Source organism: Helicoverpa armigera, chromosome 5, assembly GCF_030705265.1.
Source record: "Helicoverpa armigera isolate CAAS_96S chromosome 5, ASM3070526v1, whole genome shotgun sequence".
Lineage (NCBI taxonomy): Eukaryota > Metazoa > Arthropoda > Insecta > Lepidoptera > Noctuidae > Helicoverpa > Helicoverpa armigera.
This window is the reverse complement of record NC_087124.1, coordinates 4,816,856-4,843,077: the sequence shown is the minus strand read 5'-3', so window position 1 is coordinate 4,843,077 and position 26,222 is coordinate 4,816,856. Positions and strand designations below refer to the sequence as shown.

The 26,222-nt window shown below is 38.0% G+C and overlaps 2 protein-coding genes across 11 annotated transcripts in view; one reads left to right on the top strand and one right to left on the bottom strand.

Moving 5' to 3' along the window:
* Positions 1 to 429: 429 nt before the first annotated feature.
* LOC110384485 (myotubularin-related protein 9) lies at positions 430 to 9,767 on the bottom strand. The gene is made up of 10 exons (XM_049842140.2): positions 9,422 to 9,767; positions 8,686 to 8,939; positions 7,891 to 8,089; positions 7,423 to 7,579; positions 7,116 to 7,229; positions 6,710 to 6,831; positions 5,853 to 5,959; positions 5,382 to 5,602; positions 4,809 to 4,991; positions 430 to 4,388 (listed from the first exon to the last, which is right to left on the bottom strand). Exons 1-10 carry the CDS (start codon positions 9,566 to 9,568, stop codon positions 4,222 to 4,224), a joined length of 1,671 nt encoding a protein of 556 aa, XP_049698097.2. The 5' UTR covers positions 9,569 to 9,767; the 3' UTR covers positions 430 to 4,221.
* Positions 9,768 to 9,968: 201 nt separating this feature from the next.
* The window catches only part of LOC110370634 (MYND-type zinc finger-containing chromatin reader ZMYND8), a 64,657-nt gene continuing 48,403 nt past the window's right edge, over positions 9,969 to 26,222 (top strand). For 4 of the 10 annotated variants that reach the window (XM_064034667.1, XM_064034666.1, XM_064034670.1 and 1 more), the window contains exons 1-19: positions 10,029 to 10,241; positions 10,454 to 11,749; positions 12,465 to 12,697; positions 13,673 to 13,757; positions 15,102 to 15,282; positions 16,915 to 17,103; positions 17,648 to 17,823; positions 18,110 to 18,220; positions 18,533 to 18,648; positions 19,100 to 19,177; positions 19,809 to 19,910; positions 20,044 to 21,767; positions 22,155 to 22,351; positions 22,719 to 22,874; positions 23,184 to 23,315; positions 23,614 to 23,758; positions 24,340 to 24,463; positions 24,971 to 25,091; positions 25,520 to 25,585. In XM_064034667.1, the coding sequence (XP_063890737.1) occupies positions 10,457 to 11,749; positions 12,465 to 12,697; positions 13,673 to 13,757; positions 15,102 to 15,282; positions 16,915 to 17,103; positions 17,648 to 17,823; positions 18,110 to 18,220; positions 18,533 to 18,648; positions 19,100 to 19,177; positions 19,809 to 19,910; positions 20,044 to 21,767; positions 22,155 to 22,351; positions 22,719 to 22,874; positions 23,184 to 23,315; positions 23,614 to 23,758; positions 24,340 to 24,463; positions 24,971 to 25,091; positions 25,520 to 25,585 (5,229 nt within the window). In that variant the 5' untranslated portion in view covers positions 10,029 to 10,241; positions 10,454 to 10,456. Of the gene's footprint in view, positions 10,242 to 10,453; positions 11,750 to 12,464; positions 12,698 to 13,672; positions 13,758 to 15,101; positions 15,283 to 16,914; positions 17,104 to 17,647; positions 17,824 to 18,109; positions 18,221 to 18,532; positions 18,649 to 19,099; positions 19,178 to 19,808; positions 19,911 to 20,043; positions 21,768 to 22,154; positions 22,352 to 22,718; positions 22,875 to 23,183; positions 23,316 to 23,613; positions 23,759 to 24,339; positions 24,464 to 24,970; positions 25,092 to 25,519; positions 25,589 to 26,222 lie in introns of all 10 variants that reach the window. The other 6 variants (XM_064034663.1, XM_064034665.1, XM_064034662.1 and 3 more) reach the window with 4 other exon arrangements.

Here is a 26,222-nt window from a genome sequence, read left to right as displayed (position 1 = left end):
AATATTAATGTTAAAAGAGCATTGATTTTTATTATTCATAATGTTGATAGAATCTCATCCTCTCGTAAATGTAGGTAGTTTGTTTGTCTGTGTGTGTGGTATGCGCGTGCGCGCTAGATAAAAACGTATCATTTGAATGTCCAGCAGTCCTTGCGCGCATAATTATGTCTTACTTGGAAATTGTTGATACTCTTTGTACTGTGACATTGTGCTGTGGCATACTTAAGTATGGTATGGGCCTTTACCATAAATAATTGGATTGTCATTTGTAACAGGCACTATAGAGTTTTATATTTAACCTTTTAGTTATAAGTGGTCGTTTCTATTCCCAACTCAGTATTGTCAACTTTTTGGTTATCATGAAAAATTCATTTACTTAATTAAAATAAATAAAGGTTTGCATTCATTGTAGAAAATACAAAATCCAAATCAATTGCAGTGTAATATTTAATTGACTAACAAATAAATTCATATCATCTCAAATTGACATTAAATAATTTTGCATATAAGTACGTACATTACAATATTTATAATTAATTTCATTACGCATATACACATATAAATAAAACTATTGGTAAATTTATTTTTTGACACGTAATCTGCTTAGATTAATAACTATTAGAAAAACTGGTGTAATTCCCATAATTATTCATCCCATTGTATGTATTGGCACAAAATCAATCTAAATACATATTTTTACTGATTACTGTGGGAACTCTGTTATTAATTTGAACACATTACGTATCGAAGTTTTATGCTGTGGCAGTTTTATTAGGTACTTGGTATAAAATATATCCTCTTATTATAAAATGTGTTTCCACGCATACGTAAGTAGGATTTTCTAATAGTGCTGCCCTGAAGTTAGCCATTGACGACTGACGAAAACCGTTGTCAGTTTCATATTAGAACTTACGGTCCTGGGTTTAAATAATGCTACAGTACAGAGCTTAACGCTACATTTTAAATTAATTCAAAATTACTCATTTAAGATATCATTAAAACACATTTCATTCTAAGAGGATAACATTCCTGATAATCGAAGTCCGATTCACACAAAACTTATCTATAAAATTCTTTATCACATTTTAACAATATTCAAAGCTAGCATTAATTTAGATATAATATACATTCTAATTTTAAGCCTTCGGATATTTTAGTCCAATGTACTCTGTTTTTATCTTAAATTCCGTATTTAATGACGTTCTCATCACCCCATTGGACTTTGTTAAGGCATAATAATTTTAAATGACGCATGGTCAGTTATGCTTAAGGAAATCATAAGGTAACTAGTTCGTGCAATATAATACTAGTTGGGTTATTTTATTATATAAAACATTAGGATAAAAACAATCTGCTTTCCTTGTTTATTGAGATTTTAAATATCTATCTGACATTAATCATGTTTTTAAACGCAATATTAAATGAGGAAATTTGGCAAGTAATTTATTTCATTGCAATATTTTTAGCACTGGCAACTTCTAATTCGAGTTACCGCCATTACTAATTGGTGAACATTTAAAACGTAATCTAAGCAATGACCTGTACATTAACACAAACTACTATTTACTAACACTAAACGAATATTATAGGCCATTACGTTTACCTTATAAATAAATAAGCATGTCCCTCTTACATTACATTAACGATCTCTTAATAGCTTAATAATTGCATAATTGTCTTGCAAAGGTAAAAATTAAAACTTAAAAAAATATAGCAATAAAAAATTTACAAATTATATACACATTTTCTACACATCCGATGGAATGTAAAATATGACACAGAAAATATTAAAAAAAAAATGGCAACATTGAGAGAGCCACATAATTATGTCAATCAGAGTATCTATGATAATGACAAGATTTTTAAAATTTTCATATACATGGCGTATTAAAACAATGGATATTATTATTTCATAAAAAAAATACAAAACAAATTAATACCTGAATGGATTATTTAATTTGTATAGACAACTTCATAAGTTCTTCATAATTAATACAGGGATACTCAACAGTCTTATTTTATCATTATATTTACGCATTATTATGTCATTGGTGTATAAGCGGTGCCTTAAAACTACCGTAATAATAATATTAGGCCTAGCAAGATAACAAGCTCAGACTGGTTCATTAAAATACGTTATTTAAGTAGACTAATTCATTTTATCCAGGTATATTTAACCTTTTTTATTACAGCCAGAAGAAAAATGGGTACAAAAAACTTCAGTGTTATACGCCAGTTGCACAAAGCTACATTAAAGTTAAAGCTTCATTAAATATATTGACACTTTTTATCTTGTTGACAAAGAAAGAGTCAGCAACAGATTTAAACAAGCTTTAACTTTAATGGAGCTTTGTGCAACTGACGGTATGTCACCAAAAAAGGTTAAGTACCTCATTGGAAGTCCTAGATATAAACAGGGATAGACAAGAATCTATACTTCGTTTGAGTAGGCACTAAACTAAATGTTTACAATCTTGTTTTAACTAAATGTAAATACATAATAGCAATGATCATCCATCAATTGATTTTTATTTTAAGCTGTAGTTTATTTATTTAATGTGTATTTGTGCCAAAAAGTTCTATCAAGATGGTTTTCCTGTAGTTAAGTGCCGCCTCTAATGGAGCATAGTTCTGCTAAGAAATAAGTTTCTAAATTTTATAATAACTGTACAATAGACAACTATAAGTAGCATTAAGTGTTCAGATCTTTTACTTTAAATATCATATCAAACTGCAAAAGCTCCTATAAATTATCTATAAATTTTAGTGCACCAAGTTTAATTTTAAAAATATTTATTTATAAGTGTGTGAGTTACGAGTACGAATATTGTATGATTATTTTTAATATGGTAACTTTACATATTTAAGCCTGGCATCAAACGATCATATTTTAATACTATTGGTAGAAAATTTCACCTTAAAATGACTGAAAAGTTTATTTATATACTCAACGTCCATATTAAATTGATGTAAAACGCTGCCCTAATACACTGTAGTTTATAATATTGGTGTTTTATTTAAGTAATGATTGGTCTCAATACTTTAGGCCTTAGCGGTTTATACTGAATGTCATGTACAAAGTAAACAACAATACAAGAATACTCCTTTTCTATCTGCATCAGGAAAGTGACTATTGGCAACAATTTTTTTTTCCTACTTGCCTACAATCCAGTGTTAAAATACAAATCCCATCACTATCTTTGAATCAATTTGGCAACATCCTTTAACTATAATATCGCTATCATTTTTATTCTCCTGAAGAAGACCTTTTCTAAAAAGCACTTCAGCATAGCTTTAAGCTCACAGCTGTTCAGCAAAATTCGAAAAACGAGTATTTTAATGTCGATATACTCTTTCAATAAGCTTTTCCAACACTATCGTTGCGTAATATAATGTTTGGGAGTTATATGAGAAGCTTATAGGCATGAATGGAGGCAAACGTCCCTAGAAGTACAGGGCAATGACATTATCAACAAGTATCTTGAATTTCAGACATCTGAGATGGATTTGTATATTTATGTGTATAAACACGTGATTTCACGGCATAGGCATATGCAAACATTCAGTTTTTTTAGGCTTGTAAGTGCTCATTATGGCAAGGCATATAAAGTCTGCGGTTAGTCTCCAGTCATACCCACACGCAGCTTCTTTGGTCTTTCGTCACATATTTAAACCAAAATCTGTGACGTAATTTTTAGGCTATCTACAATTCTACAGGCTTAGCACTAATCTATCTACACTAGCGGCCGTTCCCAATATCCTATCTCTCTTTTGTTTTGCTTACTAGAAATACGAATTAGACATTACTTGTATGGCAAATGTCAATATTCAATCTCTTTTAAGGTATGTTTTGAATTCTTGCAAGTTTCTTCCTTGGCCCCTTGGTAAGACCCATTGACAAACTTTCCATCTTTTGACTACCCATAACCATCGCCAAAGATTTTCAAATGACAGCCGGGAGCCACCAGTTTACCGTGCCTTCCGGAACACGGAACAAATGGTCATGATTACCCCCTAAGGCTGGAAACAGTGCTCGGCCGACGGTCAGTGCTGACCGTACGTCCAGACCGAGTCACATACTAAATCACACGCGTACCGTAAGCGTTGACCATCGGTCGAGCACTGTTTCCAGCCTTATGGTCGATCGGTCTGCGAGTCTTTGACAAGGAAATTTATTTATTTTATAGAATATTGGTTACGGCCATACATACTGACTGTTAGTTACTTATCGTGTATATTGTGCGCGTAGTACTGCTGCGCGAGGTCGAACAGCTCGCGGCGCATGTGCTGCGCGTGCGCACGGAGCTGCTGCTCGCGAGCGCGGATGTGCCTGTATTGTTCCTCGCGTTCTTCTGTGTGCTGTTGGACGAGCCAGCGGAGGTATAGCTCTAGAAGTAAGGGTTATTGGTCATTTAGAGGTAATATTAAGGTAACAAGTAGGTAGTATTAAGGTAACAGTCAAAAACAACGGCTTGACAAGGGTTTGACACCAATTGTGTTTCGTTTTACTCTTGCCAGTGTGTTGGTACGGGCTGTCACGACCGCAGACTCTAGTTATCTATTTCGTCATGAGTTCCTAAATTGTTAAAGAGTCACGCTAAATTACCAGAAGTCAGGAAATCTGACCACCGGTCTTTCTAAGAGGTAACTGGAAATTGAGTCAGTGGACGTAGAATTTTGACACTCAGCAGCACCTAGTTATACCGAAAGCTGACTCCATCTAGTTTGTCAAGGGACTAGACAGATGATCATGTATACCTGAAGTGGAAAGGGAGGAATATTTGGGAGGAGAGGGGGATATAACTCACCTTCCCATATAACATAGCTCATGGGCGCCACTGATGGCCAGATGACGTTGGGCGTGGGGTCGTACAGCGGGTTGATGAACTTCGGCAGCTCGTCCGGCTGGTTCAGCCATGACCACAGACTGGTCGTCTGGGTGTAGACCCCTCGGGTTTCGCGTTCTTGTTCGTTGTCGCACATGAATGTACCTGGAACGGAGATTATTAGGACTGTGATAATGGAAATATATTGAGTAAATATTCCGCTCCTTATATATAAGAGAAAATAACTCTGTCTGTCTGTTTCGCCTTCACGCCAAACGACTGAACAGACAGTCTAAAGCCTGAGGAAGGACATAGGCTACTTTTTATCCGAATTTAGAACGTATTTCTTTGAGACCTAGTAACATCCAACATAAGAAATAATATGACTTTACCTGCAGTAGGAATGGTAATTTTATCTCCCATAACTAATATAACATATTTTTCTTCATATTTCTTAACATATAAAACATAATATTTTTTTATATGTTACATAATATCTTTCTTCATATTTATTAACATAGAACATAGGAACGGTATAAAAATCGAAATACTCACCAAACTGACTAGCATACGAGTGCTCAAACAGCGTGATAAGGAAGCTCTGTCGGAACTCGAAGCTGCAGGGGAACTGCTCCAGAAACTGCCTGATGCAGTCCAGCAGCAGCAGGAAGGTGGGAGCCGCCCGAGGGGTCGGGGGACCGTATGGACCGACACGCTGCCGGGAGTACCAAGGGTGGCCTGCTTGTACCCATTCGCGTTCGATAAGGGCTTGTAGACTGAAAAAAACAAGGTCCAATTTCAAAATTCAAGAATTAGGATGTGATTTTGCCCTGATATAATACTATAACAACCGACAAGTTTCACCAAGGCGTATCAGGTTGGGATTGGAGGTCAGATAGGCAGTCGCTCCATGCAAAACACTGGTACGGCTAGACTAGAAGCCAACCTCAACATAGTTAGGAAAAAGCTAGGCATATGATGACTATTGTGGAATATTGAGAAGTAATAGCAAAAAGTCTACGTTACCCCCTTATAGTTCTGCAGTCAGGGTTGAGTATGATCTGGACTAGAGAGCACACCAGCAGTGTGGCGTCTTCACCTCGCGTGCCGTGCACTAACACGGGCTCCGCCTTCTGTAAACACACAAGGATAGTGTTAATAAATCTTACTAATATAATTAAACGCGAATGTTTGTATATATGTATGGTGTACGGATTTTGATAAAACTTGACAGTGATAAAGCTTATACATTACAAGAGCATATAAGGTGTTTACACGGACGCAGGAAGCAGTTCTTTCAGGAAGCGGATTAAACTGGTAGAAGCTAATGTGATAAAAGCTATAAATAGGGAGTTCATTTGCATGGCATGAGCAGTCAAATGTCAAACTAGTGAAACTGCTTTTGGGGTTTAAACTTTATATAATCTTTGAACTGGTTTCCTCTATAATATTAGCCATCTTTTTCTCACATGCTGGACACATACCTGGTGTATATGTTGCGCGACGATGCAGGCAGTGTGCAGCGAGTTGCGGACGCTCTCGGGCCAGCCGCACGACTCCAGCCGCGACACCCACTTGTCACTCGATATCTCACGGTGTTGCATGCTGGACACATACCTGGTGTATATGTTGCGCGACGATGCAGGCAGTGTGCAGCGAGTTGCGGACGCTCTCGGGCCAGCCGCACGACTCCAGCCGCGACACCCACTTGTCACTCGATATCTCACGGTGTTGCATGCTGGACACATACCTGGTGTATATGTTGCGCGACGATGCAGGCAGTGTGCAGCGAGTTGCGGACGCTCTCGGGCCAGCCGCACGACTCCAGCCGCGACACCCACTTGTCAGTCGATATCTCACGGTGTTGCATGCTGGACACATACCTGGTGTATATGTTGCGCGACGATGCAGGCAGTGTGCAGCGAGTTGCGGACGCTCTCGGGCCAGCCGCACGACTCCAGCCGCGACACCCACTTGTCACTCGATATCTCACGGTCGTTGCATGCTGAAATACATATTATTTTTTGCTGTATATTAAAGAGCAAAGAGAATTAATTGATAAATATATCTGTTGTTAGAAAAAATACGACAATATACTGCCGACGCGGCTCGGGACCAGATAACATGAATTGACTTACTTCGTTACAAGTATGCCAATTATTTTAGGGTTGTAAGCTATCACAATATAACAGCACGATATGTATGAAATAATGGGGAGTCATGTTTTTTACTCTAGCACAAGAGTCATATAAGGCAATCCAGTGGACATAAGTAAAGAATAGTGATTACCATCTATTAATTTAGAGTAGCTATCTAACAGAGGCTGCTGGTTGTCCACCTCATCCATAGATCTGTTGTAGATTTTCCACTGGGAATAGTTGGAATTACTTTCTATTCCACCACCTGGAACAAAAATTAAAATATAGGCATGTAACATCGACATCCATTTACAGTCAAATCGATTTAGATCAAATCTTGAGTTATAAATAGCACGACTTCAAAATTACTCTTTTATAGTAATTTCAGTAATTAGTTTGAGACATACTGACAATAAGTAGGAAAAAACTAAAATTATGTTATGTAGTTTGTAATTTACCTTTATTCTGCTGCTGTGATATCGAGTTAGAGCTCCTCAAATCATATATAATGCCTTTGGTACCAGCTGCCACCACAGCGTTAAGTATCGCCTCATCAGGTCTACACCGCCGGTGCTTTGGACCGTATAGAGGCTGGCCAGCGCGCATTAGTACTGCCTAGGAGATAATAGGCATTAGTTTCATTTAGAGAAAGCAATATTTTATTTTTGTAAATCAATACAACATAGACCACAAATGCAAAATTAAGTATTTAACTATGCTTTACACATCATCCATTAGATCCTATGACTTGAAATTAAATGGAACTTTAGAACTTACACTGACAGGATATTCATGTTGTTGATACACTACCAATGTCACAATAGGATTATTTATACATTTATTATTTACCAGAACTAGTAAATTGGAGTCAAATCGCTTTTGCCAAAATACCAAGCTTATATTAAAAACATCACAATACCACTTACTCCATTATTATGCCTATAAGACAGCACAGGAAACCGTCCTCCTTGCCTGAAAGTGGCTGCAGCAACTAGAGTATCATCATCAACACATTTGGGCACCACCACTGCCTTCCCGTAGCTCGAGCATACGCCATAGTTCTGATTTACGCGGGAAACGCGCCATTCCTCTGTCGCCAGTACTTTTGTGAATTCACCCTCTATGCTGTAAAAAAACAATAAAAGATAAAAAAACAATGATAAAAAAATTGATTTTCTCTTTAAAGAACTACTTACTACCCGTTTTCCCGCGGTTTCACCCGCGTAGCTCCCGTGGGAGCTACTGCCCGCACCGGAATAAAACATAGCCTATGTTACTCGCAGATAATATAGCTTTCTAATGGTGAAAGAATATTTAAAATCGGTCCAGTCGTTTTTGAGTTTATCCATTACAACCAAACAAAGTTTTCCTCTTTATAATATTAGTATAGACTACAGAGAGGAGATTCTAATTTCGATTATGTTTTATAGCTACTGCATTAACATCATTTAATTTTAAATTGTGTCAATGTTTATCAAAAGGAATCAGGAAGTACAGATAATTCTAATGTTAACTGCATTGTTGTATTTATGGCTACAGTTTTTTGCGCAGCTGAGATGTAGTTTTAAATCCATAGTGGAATCATACATACAGACTCCTTTTTCGGAAGTTGCTTAAAAATTTAAGCCAGTTTCTGGAACTATAGATACATGTTGATAGTTGAGAATGACAAAATTGGCAACTCGCAAAGCATCTATCACTACAGTTCTTAAACTAATCACCTGTATAGTGTGTATCCATTTTCCACAATAGGATGCATATGTCTATAAAAGAACGGGTAGAACAGGCCGGGATCCTGCAATCCGGATAAGTTTTCCAGTGTCTGTTGCATTTGGTTCAACTCATTGGTAGTAGCTATGTCTAGCTGGAATATCCTCAAGTCTTTGCATTTGAGGAAGAGAGAGCCTCCTTGGCTGACTCCACTGATTGGTTTGTTCTCCTTCTTTTCTATACTGTCTATGTTCTTATGAAGAAGCTGAAATTATAACATTTTTTTTATATTATGATATTTTTTTTCTACTCAGAAACATTATGGATATTATAAAACTAGATTATAAAAATGTCCTGTATAAGGATCAGTTTCCTCACTTTAGCTCATCAGAATATCAAATTATCTATCAAATAAAATAAGTGATTAACCAGAAACTGCAAATGAATTTAACATAGGTATGTATTCTTAAAAAAAAATTAAACGTTGTGACAAGTATTTAAATAGATTTATTTACTTTATATTATGTATTTGATATTTCCGAGCTTTTTAAAAAGTGTAATTAATTCAAACAATAATAACTATCCAACAAATTACTATGCTATCAGCTGATTGCCTTTAAAATGTACCCAATATGGTTACAGCCTACACATACTGTATAATCGATATCCGGACCAATTACTGCTTCATTATGTTAGAATATACTTTGAACTACAGCCAGGTACATAAAATAAAGCAATTAAACTTACCCATAGTTCGTGAACGCCTTCTTTTCGCGAACTCAATATGAGATGATGCCCAGTTATACACACAGTTCCATCCACGTTGTCTTGGTGCGGATACTTGAGGATAACACCATCCAATTTGTTTATATGTATCAGTTCAATAAACTCCATTATTTTAATTACCAATACTCAGTAAATAAATATTTGTAAAATAATAAATAATCATCTGAGCTAAACCTCCCTCTGACGTTTACGTTTTATTCGTTTTTTACGTTGGCAATCAGCTGTCATGTTCATAAATAAAATGGCTATATCAAATAATTTAGAAATAAAGACCATACTCCTACAATATATTACGATTAAAATTTAATTTAGCAGTTAGAAGTAATGAAGAAATCTTTCCAAATACAAGATCAGGCAATCTTGAATTTTAAAGTAAAATCAGACTGTATCTAACTTCATACTTTATATTAGAAGAGTTCTGACAACATTAGCGCAGCCGTTACCGGCGTGTTAAAGCGAGATGTAACTATCAGGTTTCCAATGCAACCAAAAGAGATATACAAAGCTTGTGGAAGCGAGATAAAGCGAAACTTTTTGGTACGCTTGGTGATTTCGTACGTTGGCTGTTGCAGCTCCATCTGTCGGATCACCAATAAAAACTAAACGTAGCTGTACGTGCGATGGCGATGTGTGGATTTTTTCGTTGGTTGGTGATATTTTTTGATCACAAAACAATTGCTAATTAAAACAGAAGCCGTATGAATAAGATACAGCCGTTACCGCGTCTGGTGAATAGAGTGTAGTGTGTACGTGAAGTGTATATAAAATAACAAACCGTGTGGTAAGCCTGCCTATGTATTTGTATGATTGTATTGAAAGTAGGTATGTAAGTAGCTGGCAGGGTGGTTGAGCTTGGGTAATGACCGGTTCCTTCAATATTCAGATGTCTATTGTTAGGACATGACGCTGGTCTGCTGTTCATGTTAGAAGCACCACGTTTTCTTACATCACAAAAGGTCAAGCTAAAAATACCAGGTGCTTGTTTTGTCACAGGTGATGGAGGAGAGCACGGAGCCCCACATGGAGACTGACGTTTCGTCCACCACTGGTGATGTGCCAGAGATGCAGGAGGTGACAGGCTCCGACGGTAACGTCGAGATGATCATAGTAGTAGAGAAAATGGATGATGAGCCTAGTGCTCATACAGATGAACAAACAGAAGAGCAACCGACGTCAGTCGAGGAAGAAATAACTACAGTTATAATATCTGAAGAGGAACCTCCACAGAAAGAGACAGAGATTATAAACTCATCAGTAAGTTCTCCCACACCCATAAAATCTATTGTCAAGACTCCACAAACATCTCCTGTTAGGATTCCACAAAAATCTCCAGCAAATAGTCCTGCAAAGTCACCAGTAAAGACGCCATTAAAGTCTCCAGTGAAGATTCTGAAGTCTCTAACAAACTCTCCAGTAAGGTCACCAGCTAAATCTCCAACTAAAGATGTAGAAATAGTAAATTCTCCAAGCAAGATTGACACAAAAGAGACCCCAGAGGAGAGCACAACTATCACTTCTCCATCTCCTATGGAAATACAACAAGAAGATGCTGTTGACTCATCTATTCCAGAACCTTCACCAATACAAGCTGAAGACAAACCTGATACAGAGAAATCTCCAAGCAAAGAAGTACATAAACCTGATCAGAAGTCACCCATTAAGGAGCAACTGCCTATTGAGTCAGCAACAAAAGAACCTTTATTGGTTGACAAAACATCAGTTAATGGCAAAGTCCAGAGCAATAGCACTAATAAAATAGATGACACAAACACTATAAATACAACTACTGCCAATCCTGCGGATATCACTATTGAAAACTCAAATGACTCTCAAATTGAAACAATGTCTGACTTATCAGAGAAAGAACATAAAGGCATTAGTAGAGAATTAAAATCTTTGATTAACTCTGCAAAAGAGTCCAAGATCATCAGTGAATGTACTCAGCTGACAAGTAAAACTAGGAAATCTAGGTCTGCCTTAGACACTTCCAGTTCAAGCCTGAATTCATCTCTGTTAGAGCCTAATAAGATACAGGATGCAAGAAGGAATAGTAATAACTCACAAAAGAGCAACTGTAGCGAGAAGTCTGAAAGAATTGTCCTGAAGAGGTCCATGAGGTCACAGAATCCTGAATTTGTAAGTAAGGTGAAACAGTTCCTAAACTCAGTTACAGGCAAGGGTCAAAAAGATTCAGATGATGAAGAAGATGAGGTGGAGAGTAAAGAAAAACCAGAGCAATTGGAGCCTGCCAGAGGCACTCCACCAAAGGTCAAAAAGACTGAACAAATGGTAAGTAAAATGATTAAATCAAACATAATATTAAAATTCCAATGTCTCATTATTAAAAAGAGCCCACTATATTTGTGGTATTGTTGATAACAGAATCATTCAAAGGTTAATTATATTTTTTTGATTATATTAAATAGTGAATCTTCATAGAACCCATTTTTCATCATACCAGTGACATTTTTGTATTTTGAAAAGCTGCAGTAGTGCAGACTTTTTGCTCATCATGTTTATCAGCCAGTAACTTTTTTCTAATAAGTAAGGTATACCTATTGACATCTATAAACAACAAAATGGCTGCCTTTGCTGCTCACTTGTCACAATAAATATCAGGAAATTGGGTCTGCTAAAGTTTAATACCTGAAAATGGTTAGTTAGTAGAAACTATTATTCATTATACAAGTACTAAATATAATGAAAAGTAATTGCTCATTATGCAATCAAATTCTAGCATATAACTACACTTTCAAAGTACCTAGTAGATCAAAATCAAATAGTAGTACTTAATCAACATATTACCAAAATAGTCTTGTTGAAGTATACTGTGACATATCATATACTAGCTTCCGCCGGCGGTTTCACCCGCGTTCTAAGCTTCCTCCCCTATGATTTTCATTTTGAGCTTAAACGGTTCAGTCATTCTTGAGTTATAAGTAATGTAACTAACACAACCGTAGAAGTATTAACTTGATACTTTAATATGTTTCTATTTTGTCAGGTTGTAGAGAAAAGCAATAAGCTTCGCATGGACCCGTACTGCTGGCGGTGTCACTGGGCTGTAGAACAGCAGGCTAATGAGAAGTTGCATCCTCCAATGCATTGCACGGTCTGCCCGAGATCTTTCCATTACAAATGCCTGACGGGCACCGAGAGGAACAAGATTAATGTGGAGAAGAACTGGGTTTGTCCAGAATGCATGATTGTACTGCAAGCGGAAAGCTCAGAGACAAGGTAATATTTATATGGATGCTCCTTCATCTTAAATGGCTGCGCTGTTGATTACTTTGAAATCAGTTTGTCCCTTTGCTCTGCTATTTTAGGGTGCATTAGAACCAAAAAGGCAAATATTCATTGAAACTCTGTTAGAAAGAAGGACAAAAGAATGCTCTAGTTCTTTGTTATTTTGGTCTAAGTGCACCTTAAGACAGTGTCTACCCACTTTACATATCATATCGATTCTATTATTTAATGTAATTTGATAATAACAGAGCTATGCCATTCTGCTTGTTTCCACCTATCAGAGTTTTCTCAAATCCACCTAACATTGCAAGCATATAAGAATTTATTACAGTTTGCTATGCAAAATATAGCTGTAAAACAGTTATAATAACTACGTAATTTAGCCAAAACGCGTATTTATGTAGGTTATCGCCTAGCGTAATTTTTTGTAAGTGTGACACTTCCTTATACTTTCAAAGTTCTCAAAAATATGAATAATGTTTATTTAGACCTCAGAAATGCTTTGTCTCATACACTAGGAGATTTTATTGATCCTAAAAAATGGGTGTAAGTGTACCCCTGGCTGGCTTTCGCAACAAAATTAATTAAAACAATGACCTATACAATTAACAGGAGCAATTGCAAATTCGTTGACCCCAAGCAAAATAATAATAGAGCAGAATTTGTCTTTGTATTAAAAATAAAATAAGGTACCTATATATTTAAAAATAAACTTAGAAATCCCTACTAAAAGAATTATAATGTTTTATGTAGCTGCAGAGTAGATAAACTATGTCCATGTCATGATTTACCCTGCCATACAAGAGTACTATGTACACATTGATTTCAACTTACTATCCAAATTATTACAGAATGTACCTAATCACATAAATCTTAAAATAGTTCCTCAGTAAATACCCTGCTATACAAGCCTACAACCATGCTTTACCTGCCATATTAATTACAACTGATTATCAATATTTCCAGGTCGCCAGCCATGAAGAAGATATCCCTGGGCATGCTGTGTGACCTACTGAAGCATGCGCTGGAGAGGATGATGGATCTCAATGGGGTAATTTGTTTGTATATTAATGTACTAACTACGATTTTCATACTCATTAACTAATAGTGTCATGCATATCGTGGATGAGCGATCGTAACTATACGAATTTGTTAAGAGCTTATTATTATATGTTACTGTCTTTAATATAAAATGTACTTGATTTCTACAATAAATAAGCAAGCATCCTTATCAAAGATGAAATACAAAAATACATGTTCTCATTTTCGTCTTATAATAGTGTAAGAATCCCCAAAAACGTTATACTCGTTCTACTGCTAATAAAATAAGGCATCATACAACCGCGGAATACTTTCACCCGATTAACGCATGAACTAACAGCGCGGCAGATATTAAAATGTATGTAGCGCTGTAAGAACGCGACGCGGGACACGACGGCCTGACCTTGCCACTTATCTACGTCGTCGCGGACCCCCGACACACGGGGAATGCGTCTCCCTCTAACACCCGATCAATAACGACGACTATATCGCCGTCTCGCTCCACCGACGCTAATAATAAACGTGTGCGTGTATTATGTATGTGTATTGTCGTTGTAATGTACAATGCATTTTCTTGATTCATCATTTTGTCATGCTTTTGTGTTAGCAGAATTTTGTTTGTCATACTGGCAGAATGAGTACTGATTTTCGTGTTTATCGTGAAATTACTAGAAAATCATGAGTACTGCAATACACCTAAATTATTTAAATAATAGTCTTGGATGTCGTATCTCGAAATTCCTTTAAGCAATCAATCATTTGCATGCGAAATGCTGAGGTTGGTATACCTGCACAACATGTCTGCCACACCAATCTAGAAAATGTTTCGCATTGAACGAATGTAGGCGCAAACTGGGACAAACTAAACGCCTTTCTTTTTTCGTTGAATCGTGCTATCTATCTACCTATACGAAACACATCGCTCTCTATAGTGATGATCTAGAAACATTTTCAAGATTACATCGATAAAATATTCTCAATCTGTTCTTTTTTTTCTGAAGCATTGCAGCAAATAAAAAATATTTTAGTAAATAGGCTAGTTCTCCTCAATGAGAAAAATGGTATTGACAAATATTAAATCTTCCATGTGGAAAAGTATTACAAGCTCGTATTCATGCGACTAAAAAGGAAAAGTTCAAAAATCAATTGGGTAACTTGCATTTGATAAGCAATAGCAACCAAAAACATAACACAGTCTTGGCTGTTTGGAATGTCTCAATGTGACGGATTTCTGTCGAAGTCTTATCTCGATTACAGACCCAAAAAATTGCCTTTTTAGTAGCCAACTAACCAAGCAAACGTAAAATAAATGGAATCCCACACCAATGTACTAAATGCCTTCTTCAACTTCCAGGTCGAGCCATTCATGCAAGCCGTAGACCGGGCAGCGTTCCCCGACTACGACAAATACGTGGTTCATCCTATGGACCTATCGCTAATGAGTCAAAACATCGGCGAGGGACTGTATGGCAGCACGGAGGCCTTCCTAGCCGACGCTCAGTGGATACTGCACAACAGTATTATTTTTAACACATGTTAGTATACTTTCTGTATGGTTCTTGACTAAGATAAAAATTCTAAAATATTAAACAGACACGTGCTAAAGAAAATGATGTATTTAAATGGTGTTAAATTTAACTTATTCGTTATAACACCATGTTTTATAAAATAGGTATAGTCTCAAAGTATGTTTAATAATTTTAACCTTTTGTGAGCTCATATTCACTCGCGATAAAGTTGATCGTCCATTATCTTCAGAATTGCGCAAAGGAAGAAGTCTGTGCTTAGCCGTGGAGCGAAATAGCAAGCTAATTATTTAAAGTTGTGTATTTATTAAGGAAAATGAGCAACCATACCTTTTTCATTGCAATTGCTGTAATTGTATCGTCGACAATAATACACTGGTCAGGAATAAATGATTAGATTACACGATATAATGGATGACGTAAATAGCGTGATGTGACAATCATCTTACTAATGTTTAGTATACGGGCTGTTTTCCGCGGTTTTGCCTGCGTCCTGAGTTAAGTATCTAACATACAATGATAAAATGCCTGTTCCTGTCTTTCATAAGGTCGATTTAGTTAGATGTTTATCTTTAAAAGTGTATGAAACAAGGCTGTTATTAAGATGATACATTGTGGTGCAAAACCTCTTTTTTACACATACTTAGAAGGAAAGAGGCCCTAGCCAAGCTCTAAAGCAATACATCAGTACAACTGTAGAATAAAAATGCAACAATATGTTTCGACACTTTCACATAAAGGACAATGCTCAAAAAAAACCCAAGCCCTGCGCAAACGAAAAGTAACTCAAATTATAGGTAATAATAAGTAATGAAATACTGCATAGGAGGCATCATCTCAATGGCTATATGTATGAAATTGCTATTTGATTTTTTAAAGGGGTAACATGAGCAGCTGGGGCTTATAGTTTATTTAAAGTTCTATCTGAAACAACAAACAAGTAATATGGCAAGTAATAAGCTTCTCCAAAAAGATAAATCAATACCGAAGTACAGGCTGCAGCTCCTACGTCATCGCGTCATGAGCGTTTTACATTACTTAGGGTGGGCTAGACATGAGGAACAGTTCGCGCCTCCCGCAACATTTTTGGATCTCGTCGTGTTAGAAATAAAGAATCGATGACTTTTAAGCGTTATTATTAAAATGAAAAGTACATTCATATCCTGTTTTAGTTCTATCATCCTATTATCTTGTAAAAGTAGGTAGAATAGTGGAGAAGTTGCTATAAACATGTCATTATGTACACTCTTAAACCACAACTGTATCTGTTTGCTGTTCCTTTTACTAATACATTATGTTACCTCTAAAATCTTGAGTAGCAATGTACCGCAGATGTTAAAATTCGAATAGCAATTTCACACATATAGCCACTGATTTCGATAATGCCCCCTATGTAATATTTAATTACTTATTTTTACCTATATTTTGAGTTACATTTCTTTTGCGCCGGGCCTGGGTTTTTTTCTCATACTTCATGAGCATTGTCCTTTATCTGAAACTATTGTCTTAAAAGTTTTGGAGACAACAGTACAGGCTATCTTTATCCTGGTACACCAAGAAACTTACTCAGGACTCTTGTAAAATCGCATCAAAACAGCTCCTTTACAATACAAATCTAAAGCTCTACATACGTAAATGTAGGCGATATGCTTTCAACAGTGCAGTCGAAGCTGACGGCCGGCGCCCGGGCGCTGGTCCGCTCGTGCCGCGCGGAGATGGGCGAGATCGAGGCCTGTCCCGAGTGCTACGCCGCCGCGCATGCCCGCAGGCCCACGTGGTTCACCGACGTCTGTACCACGCCGCATATTCTGTTTTGGGCGAAGTTGAAAGGTATAAAATCAATAAATATGTATGTTGTTTAGAAAGTCGTAGTTGAAGTGCTGCGCGTGATGAAGTCTTGTCTTTGTTTAAAGAATTAAACTAAAATCACATTAAAATTGTATTATGAAAAGTCTGATCTATGTATGGTAATTCTTTTAAAAAATTGCTTAAATGTACTCTGGAGGAGATTAGGACAGATTAAGTACTTTTCACATTCGTTAGAGTACAAAATTCCATAGATATTTTTCATGTATTAGAACTGTACTCAACCATTTTGCTAGTTTGTAGTTCAATTTGATTAGAAATAAAAACTCTGGCCCTAAGAAGTTTTTTTAATAATGTTTAACTCATGCAGGAAAGTTTTTGCTAATCCACAAAACTCAATTCACCTTGACCTGGTTTAAAAAAGTAAAAAGTCTTTAGTGCTAGGTCTGAACTGAACCATGATTTTAAAGAAAGTTGACTGTACTTTTCGAGCCCGCATTTTATAATAAGTTGGAATAAGCTTTTTTTCGAAGTACATAAATACTAATCCAAGTCCATCGTTCTCCAGGCTTCCCCTACTGGCCAGCAAAAGGCATGTCGGTGAACAGTGCAGGTTTGGTCGACGTGCGGTTCTTCGGCGCCCACGACCGCGCCTGGGTGCCGGCTAAAGACTGCTTCCTCTACTCCGAGAAGGATCCAAATAACTTTAGAACTAAGAGACAGGATATTATTGATAGTATGAAGGTGAGCTTATATTGCATGGTAATGAAATAATGTTTCTTTAGAGATTCGAAACATAAGGAGATTAGTTTTCCACTTGCTTCTATCAGCGCTTTCAACCGCATCCAGTGGGAACTATTCCTCAGATAAAAAGTAGGCTATCATAGGCTTCTACAATAAATGAGCTATTTTATTCTGAATGGATCTAGTAGTTCCTGAGACTTCTTCATTCTTTATAATGTTTGATTTACATGTAAAGTTATAAAGTTAATTGAACAGTTCCAGCATTTAACTCCTTTTTATTTTTTAGGAAGCAGAGCAACACATTCGCAATATATCGAGAAAGTACGGGAGGTTCGTTTACCCGCCTTTCAAGACACAATTCGATCCCAGCAAAATGAATGAGCAACTCAAAATGATGGTAAGTACCATTTGATTATTCCTTACATACAAAGACAGCATATATAAAGTCAAGTAGTCGCTCTGGAGCCATTCAATTTGGTTATATTATAAAGGGACGGAACCTCTATAATCACCAAACTAACGATAATATAACATAGCTATAAACATAGCGATAAACATATTCCCCGTGTTTCACCCACGTCCACTTCCCGCAATTCTGTAAAAAGTAGCCTATATCCTTTCTCGAGCTCTGGGCTATCTGTATATCAAATATTATGTTCCACGGCCTTGTGACCACATGGTATTTATCCAAAACTGTAATTTGTTCCAGATACCTACATTCGAGGGAGAAGTGAGATCGCTAGTGAAAGAGAAAGCGTCGCCGGTCGTCGCCAAGAAGAAGAGCAGGTCCAACTCCAAGAGCTCAAAGAGTTCATTTAACGACGGGTTCGTATGCCAAACACTTATTAACAGTACATTGGCTTCTGTGTAACGAAACTCATTTTATTTACAAACCCTTATCTAGAAAATACTGTAGAATACAGCTGATGCGCGGACTTATTGTTCTAAAAACAGATTATTCTAGAAATTATTAGTAGATTCCTCCAGTGTGCTACTCTGTGGCGCACAAATATTTGTACTCGCTCTAGTAAACGGCATTGCATGTGGTGGTTGCGCTGTCAATTTTGGCGGAATCTCACCGTAAAAGCCATAAGAAGACTAGAAGTCTCAAAAATAAAAAAAATAATCTAATGTATTATTAAGCTTAAAAAAGATTTTAATTTCAATAAGCAGTAAAAATCCCAAGGCCTGTTCAAACATAAGCTCTATTCACTTGACTATAAGAAACACTATAAGTAAAGTCTGAAGAATACAAGATATGATTAAATATCACTAGGTTGCGACTCCAGTCGGATAGTTCGGATAGTGACGGAGAAGAACTAAAGCGACTGTATGACCTTCTCAACAAAGACAGGTATGTAGTCCACAGGTTTGTACGAAAAATACACTATAAGCACTGATATTACATGAACAGGCGTAATGATAGGGCTAAGAAATATCGATTCTAATTAGTCCACATTTTAGATTGGCAAAATATATTGGACACGTATTTTTTTATTTTAACAAAAAAATACATATTTTTAAAGATATATATAACGCAACAAAGTTTAAGAATGGGGGCACGTGACATCACGTTTATGTAAAATTTGTACTCAAAAGTGATGTAACACAAAATTAAAAAGTGTTGATATCTTCGTTGTTATTTGTTTGTGAGAGAAAAGAAAAAATACGTGTATATTATTTTAAGGTTGTCTAAAAGACGGACTAATTCGTTTTTCTCATTCACATTGCCTATTTTAAAATACGCAACGCTAGTCTTGTATAGTTTATCCACGCATTTTAAAAGATGACATTGAATATTGCTTATATATGAATAGGCCTTTATGGTGACTGATTTCACAGCTAACCATGAACTAATATGTTCTAACTTTATTTGATTTTGCACAATCATGTAAAAAATTATTAAGGACATTTAATTGAGGATTTGGTCTCACTAAACTATGAAAAAATTAATATTTAAATCAGTACTAATTTTATTGTTACAGTGATGTAAGTGAAAGTGAAGATACAAACAATGTGGAGTCGCGCAAAATGGCGGACGGTGCCGAAATAGCTAAAATGGAGGATGACGATACTACTGTAGACAAGTAAGTTTTTAACCGTCTTCCCGAAAAGAAGGACGTTCTCGATTTGACCGTGTATTATTTAATTTTGTATGCGAGATCAAAACGAATAAACAACATCTGATCAAATTTTTAATGAATATAATGTATGTTTCAGGGAAATGGAAGTCGATAAGCCAGTAGTCAAAGCAAAAGACGATGCTCAGTCATCCAGTGCAACCAATTCTAGAAAGCGGCGCAGATCTGAGCTCGAGGAAGCTGTCATCACTATCATAGAATCCAGTGGTGTCAACAGCAGTAGTGCCAATGAAAAACGAAGGAAACTCGACGAACAGCCTACTGAAGAAGTTAAGACTGATGCTGCTGAACCTAGCAGCAGCAAGGAGGATGATAAACCGACCTCTGACAAACCTGCAGAAACTACAGAAGAAGCAACTCCAACTAAAACAAATGATGCACTGACTAGGGTCAAAGAAAATGATCCAACCAGCAGTACTGACAAAGATAAAGCCCAAAGAGTAACGCCGATAAGGATAGCGCTAGTAACAAAAGAAAAACGACACACCACCAGAAATAGTTCCTCTAATAAAGACACGACAGCTAAAATTATTACTCCAACTAAAAATAAGGAGCAAGAAAAAACTACGCCGCTCAGGCCGAAGTCTGCTCGCATTGAAAAAGTAGAAAAAACACCAAACGCAAAAGCAGAGAAATTAGCCAATAAAGCTGACAAGACCCCTGTTGCAAAGGCTGAAAAAGTTGATAAGACACCAAATTCGAAAGCTGAAAAAGTTGAAAAGACGCCTAACGCAAAAAACGAGAAAATGGATAAAACACCTAATGATAAACCCACTAAAGAAGGCAGATCTAGGTCTCAGAAGCGAAGAAATTCGAGAAGTAGCAGGTCGACCAACAGTACTAGTTCCACAAGATCGGAAAAAGCCGAAAAGAAATCTGAAAAGAATAGTGAAGCTAACTCTAAAGATAAGAAAGACAAGGAAAGTAGTTCTAAAGACACAGACATGGACAAATCGAAATCAGAGAGTTCGCCTAAACCTTCAGAACTGCAGAGTCCGAAGTCTGTGAAAGAACGGTTGCAATTCGATGACGACACGACACTTGCTGTATTAGCCCGTGAGACTGCGAAGGCACTAGTAACCACTAACAATACCGGCATGCCTACCATCAGCTGTGTTCGAAGCCTTTCCACCACGGCTCAGCTGACCGGCGTCACGATAACTAAGACTACAACCAACGCGAACACTATAGATATCACAGAAGAGGCTACATCAGACTCCAGCATCTTCACCCCAACCAGTACTGATAACGTGAACACAATGAAGGACGCCGTGTCAAAACTGCAGAAACTTCGTAGTGACGCAGAACCGGTCGTAGGCCGCGTCGGTGTCCGAGCGTTCGCGAGAATGACCTCACCAGAAAGACCCGCAAACGAGGAAGTGCAAGTAGAAATTAAGGCTGAACCTATCGATCTGGACGACGCTGACAGGCATATGGAAAAAATGGATCTTATGAACGCGTTCCGACTAAGGCCGGTTAACCCACAAAACCTGCCGAATTCTACGATGAGTTTACGCGATGTGCGGATAAATAAGGTTGTTGTTACGCCGCTGAACGCTAAGAAGACGCCTCCGAAGCCTGAGATTCGTCCTCGGGCTAAGAAGACGTTCCCTCAGCCTAAGAAGGCGGACGAGGGTCGCTCGGAGCTGAACAGCAAGAACTCGATGGTGTACATTCCGATACAGCCGCCGATGACGCAGGCGCCGCTGCGGCTGCCGCGGCCGCAGGTCCCACCGCCTGTAGTCACGGCTGGTCCAAGACCGCCGCCGCTCGTCTCTAATGCAACGACACTACAAACTAATGGTAAATTTTATTTGTGTCAGTACGATCTTTTATGACAGTTTTACAAGAGTCATTAATTATATAGACATTCTCGAGACTATATGAATGACTAGTTAAACGCTTGCATTCAACATTGTCTCAACGTTAAATAATCCTGAAGCTGTTAATGTACATATCTGAAGGAAAATGCGTCGCATATTATCGGTCGCGTAACGACTAAACAGACAAATATATGTACGATAAAACATTCAATCATTCACACCTAACCAAGACGATGCGTTTTTTCGTCGTTCATACATTTACGATACACATCCGTCATATAATCAGACATCCGTCAGGTATGAACTTCAAAAAAGCTGCTGCTTTATATAGTTTCACAATACTCTTCAACAACCTCCTTTTTTTCAGGCAACAACAATAGCCTAGTGAACACAGTAACAACACCACTAATGCAAGCAGTCTCCACGGCAGCGACGACATGCACGACGGCGTCCAGCACGAGTGTGGCCACCGTGCCCACCGTCCATACCGTGCCGCTGATGACGTCCGTCAATGGACAGTGGATGTTCAGCTTCCAGCCTGTCATGTCTGTTGGGGCTATCGATGTGAGTATACTTTGTGATAATCTTGGCGAGTCAATATTGAGGCGGAGTTGCGTAGGTGTATATGTGCTCTGAAATAAATTATATTGCAAACTACCATTCAGATTGATGAGGACCATACTTGAACAGTTTTTAGTCTTGAAATTTGGCACTACTGCTTCAAAAATTGAATTATTATTTGGTGCGCCCAGTTATTATTTTTTTTGGGAGAAACGCTATCGATAAGCGTTTGACCGGACAATGAAGTTCCTGATGTTGATTTAAAACTTTTAAATAAAACCCGTTTACATAGATGTGTATGTAACACATGAAATTAAATTAAATCTATGTAAGTGTTCTAGTTTTTAAAAAAGTTTCTACTTTTCTACAGAGTGGAGCATCTCCTCCGATGTTAAATGGCGTGGCAGAGCGAAGCGGCGCGGCCGCACTGACGTCATCGACCGGCGCCATACTACCCGTCACGCAGGCTGGACCTACACCTCCCATCTCCGTGTATACCAGGCCTACTGAGAATACGCTGGGAGAGGTACAGAATGATATAATTTATTGAGATTTTAACAGCAATCAGAGTAAAGTGTAGTTTTGCGATGTCTTCTACAGGGTTTACAACATCGTACAGAACATAGCCGTGATAATCGGTAGATTGAAAGCGTTAGATTAGATTGTAGCGGCATACGTAGGATAGTTGCAGACGCGACGATAGGTTCATCATCCATGCTTAAAAAAACTTAGTCTCAAATATTTTATATTGTAAGGAATTCTCTAACGAAAGGATTGTATATATTATATGCTATATTTATTATACACCAAGTTAATCCACATGAAATTCCCCCAGCCGCCGCGACTGCAGCAGAGGCCGGCGCAGTTCCTGCTGAACCCGCTGGACGTGAGCACGCCGATCGGCAGCATGCCCACGCCCTCCACCGCCGGACCCGTCACCGCTAAGCTCAACCAAAATGCTGTTAAGGTAACATATTTCTTATACAGTCAGAAACAGGCAGGCCCTGAAGATTTTGTAATACTTCTAAAATATCGCCAATAAAACGTACGATTATAAAGTGGCTCACGCTCACGCTCAACATATAGACTAGACTAGATAATTTTGTCATTGTTTACTACACTACATACCACAGTAATTAAAATTAGTTATCACATTGGTAATGTGTTTATCTGAGTTTGTAATCCATTCCCAGAAATCAACCAATATTTCTCATGAAATCATAACTTAATTATGGGAATTAAAACGTCTTTAAATAAACTTCCAGATGACAGATTTCTTCCGCACACTAATAGAGGACTCAATAGAGAAGCTAGAGGAGCCGGCGTCGCAGCTGACGTCGCTGCGGCTACAGCTCGAACAGGCGCAGTGGCAGCACAAGCAGGAGATCGTCGAGGTCAAACATAATCATGGTATGACAACATTGTAGAACATTTGAAAATTTTGAACGTTTTTGCCAGCTGTAATTAAACCTACCTATAATTACATTACTACATTAAATTTTAATGTAGTAATGTAATTATAGGTAGGTTAAGTTACTTTTTTATAGTACTTGCAACTACTAGAAACTTCGAGTCGTGTTATTCTATTTTGTTATGATTTATTCACTCGTGCATCGGGTAATCGAGATCGGTGTGTTGGTCCTGCGCCCGATCTCTCTCCGGTCGTGTCGGATTGCTGTCCCATTGGGCTATGAGAGTGAAGAAATAGAGTAGTCCTCTCAAATGTTTGTGCACTTTAAGTTGCGCAACTGGCTCATCTTCATGGAGAGAACAGTCGGCTCGGCTAACAGTCAGAACACCGATTTACGACGTGATGGCCACTATAACTACTATATATTGTGTCCGATCCTTGAGCCTTATCACTGACGATATAAATAAAAAAAATGCGCCTGTATTTATTTATGCGAACACCTTTTGCACAGTAAGAACAACCTACACCCCAATAAATTAAAAATAATAAATCCTATAAATAAAATTGAATTGGTTTCCAGAGCTAACGCTGGCGGAGATGCGCGCGTCGTTCGAGAAGGAGAAGCAGCGCGCCGTCAGCGAGGCGAGGCGGGCCGCGCAGGTCGAGCTCGAGGCCGCCGTCAAGCTCGCCAAGTCCAAGCAGTGGTCAGTATTTATTTTTAAATTAAATAAGTTTTCAAAATAAACATATCCAGTGATGAGTGGTTGAAAATATTGAACCTTCATCCCTTTTATTACTTTTACTGTAAATTACTCCATGTAACTTTAACGAAAACTATGCCATAAACAGACACTTGATTAAATCGCTAATTTGAGCCAGGGGCGGCAATTTGATGGCTTATTTTTAGTTTCTGACGATGGAAGAATAAGATATAGGTTTTAACCCAGTGCTTCGACTGAAACGGCTAATAAAAAAGACACCTGAATTTATAGAAGCCTTGTTAAAACATAATAATTGTGTGCATATTTGAAACAGTCCCGGTTGCCCGGGTAACTGGGTTGAGGAGGTCAGATAGGCAGTCGCTTCTTGTAAAGCACTGGTACTCAGCTGAATCCGGTTAGACTGGAAGCCGACCCCAACATAGTTTGGGAAAAAGGCTCGGAGGATGATGATGATTTGAAACAGTCACTAAGTAGTAATATACATTGCAGGTGCGCAAACTGCAGTCAGGAGGCTCAGTTCTACTGCTGCTGGAACACGTCGTACTGCGACTACCCGTGCCAGCGGGCGCACTGGTCGCAGCACTACAGTCTGTGCCAACAGCGGTCACAGGTAACGTTACAATTAGCCGCCAAACTTGATGTCGGCTCGTAAATAACTTTCGAGCATGGGTACGTACATGCAGCCCCTTTTGCAGCGACTCACGCGAGGTTCCTAGGCGCCATTATTTTCGGCACGAATCTTCAAGAAATATCTTCAAACGCTGGATCTAAGAGTGTCGCACAGATTTGGCCACTCATCGTCGGCTATGGGAATCTGTAAACAAAACTCTTACATTATAAATTATTCGCGAAAACAAAGAACACTCCTGAGTCAGCATTTCTGCATAAACTTTTACTAGGATATGTGGTTTGATTTAAGGAACTTACTGTTTTGGTTATTTATTCAGAGAAAGAAACCGATCCCGTAAACTATCTAGATTCTCTAAAATATTAATAATCTTAAAAATATATTAATGTTAAGCCTATTTCTATTTACAGGACAGTAACAACGGTGAACCTCCGAAATCTCCTGAAAATAGGCTACAACCTCAACCTGAGATGCCAGTGAGTTTCATAGAATTTTGTAGCGTGCTTCCATTGTAACCTTCCCTTGTAACCCTTGTAAATCCTTGTAACTTGTTCTTCACATTGCTTTATAACAAAAAAAAATATTATTATTATAATAGCATTGCTGCACCGAAGTTGGTTCCCATTTACCAATGACTTTGCAGATATCCCAAACACACATGCACATGCACGAAATACCTAATAACTTGAGTGAACATTATATGATGTGACCGGTTTTGTTCGTTCATTTTGACTGACTTATGCCTGTAGCACACCTCCGCTGCGAAACCCAAAGGGCGAAACCGCCATAGTTTCGCTGTGAGTTGTGAGTTGTTGGGCGGCGAAACAATAGCGAAATTCCATGCTCTAACGTACAAAACTGACTATGACGTTGTCTCTTTCTAACATGATTTCGCTCATTTGCTTAGGCGCCGTCTACATCTCCGCCCGTTGTCCGCCAGTTGTCCGCCATAGCGGAGATGTAGACGGCGCCTAAGCAAAAGCGAAATCGAAACGTCATAGTCAGTTTTGTACGTTAGAGCAGGGAATTTCGCTGTTTCGCCGCAACTCACAGCGAAATTCTCTTCAAGGTGTGCTACAGGCATTAAGGTCACAAGTAACCAACTTCGGAACT

What these genes read in the sequence shown, in the direction of transcription:
- LOC110384485 (XM_049842140.2), bottom strand. Translation starts at nt 9,568, where the DNA reads ATGGAGTTTATTGAACTGATACATATAAACAAATTGGATGGTGTTATC. An exon ending in AATGGATACACACTATACAG is followed by an intron (nt 8,090 to 8,685) that starts GTGATTAGTTTA and finishes GTTTTTTTACAG; the next exon opens with CATAGAGGGTGAATTCACAA. An exon ending in CTTATAGGCATAATAATGGA is followed by an intron (nt 7,580 to 7,890) that starts GTAAGTGGTATT and finishes ATTATCTCCTAG; the next exon opens with GCAGTACTAATGCGCGCTGG.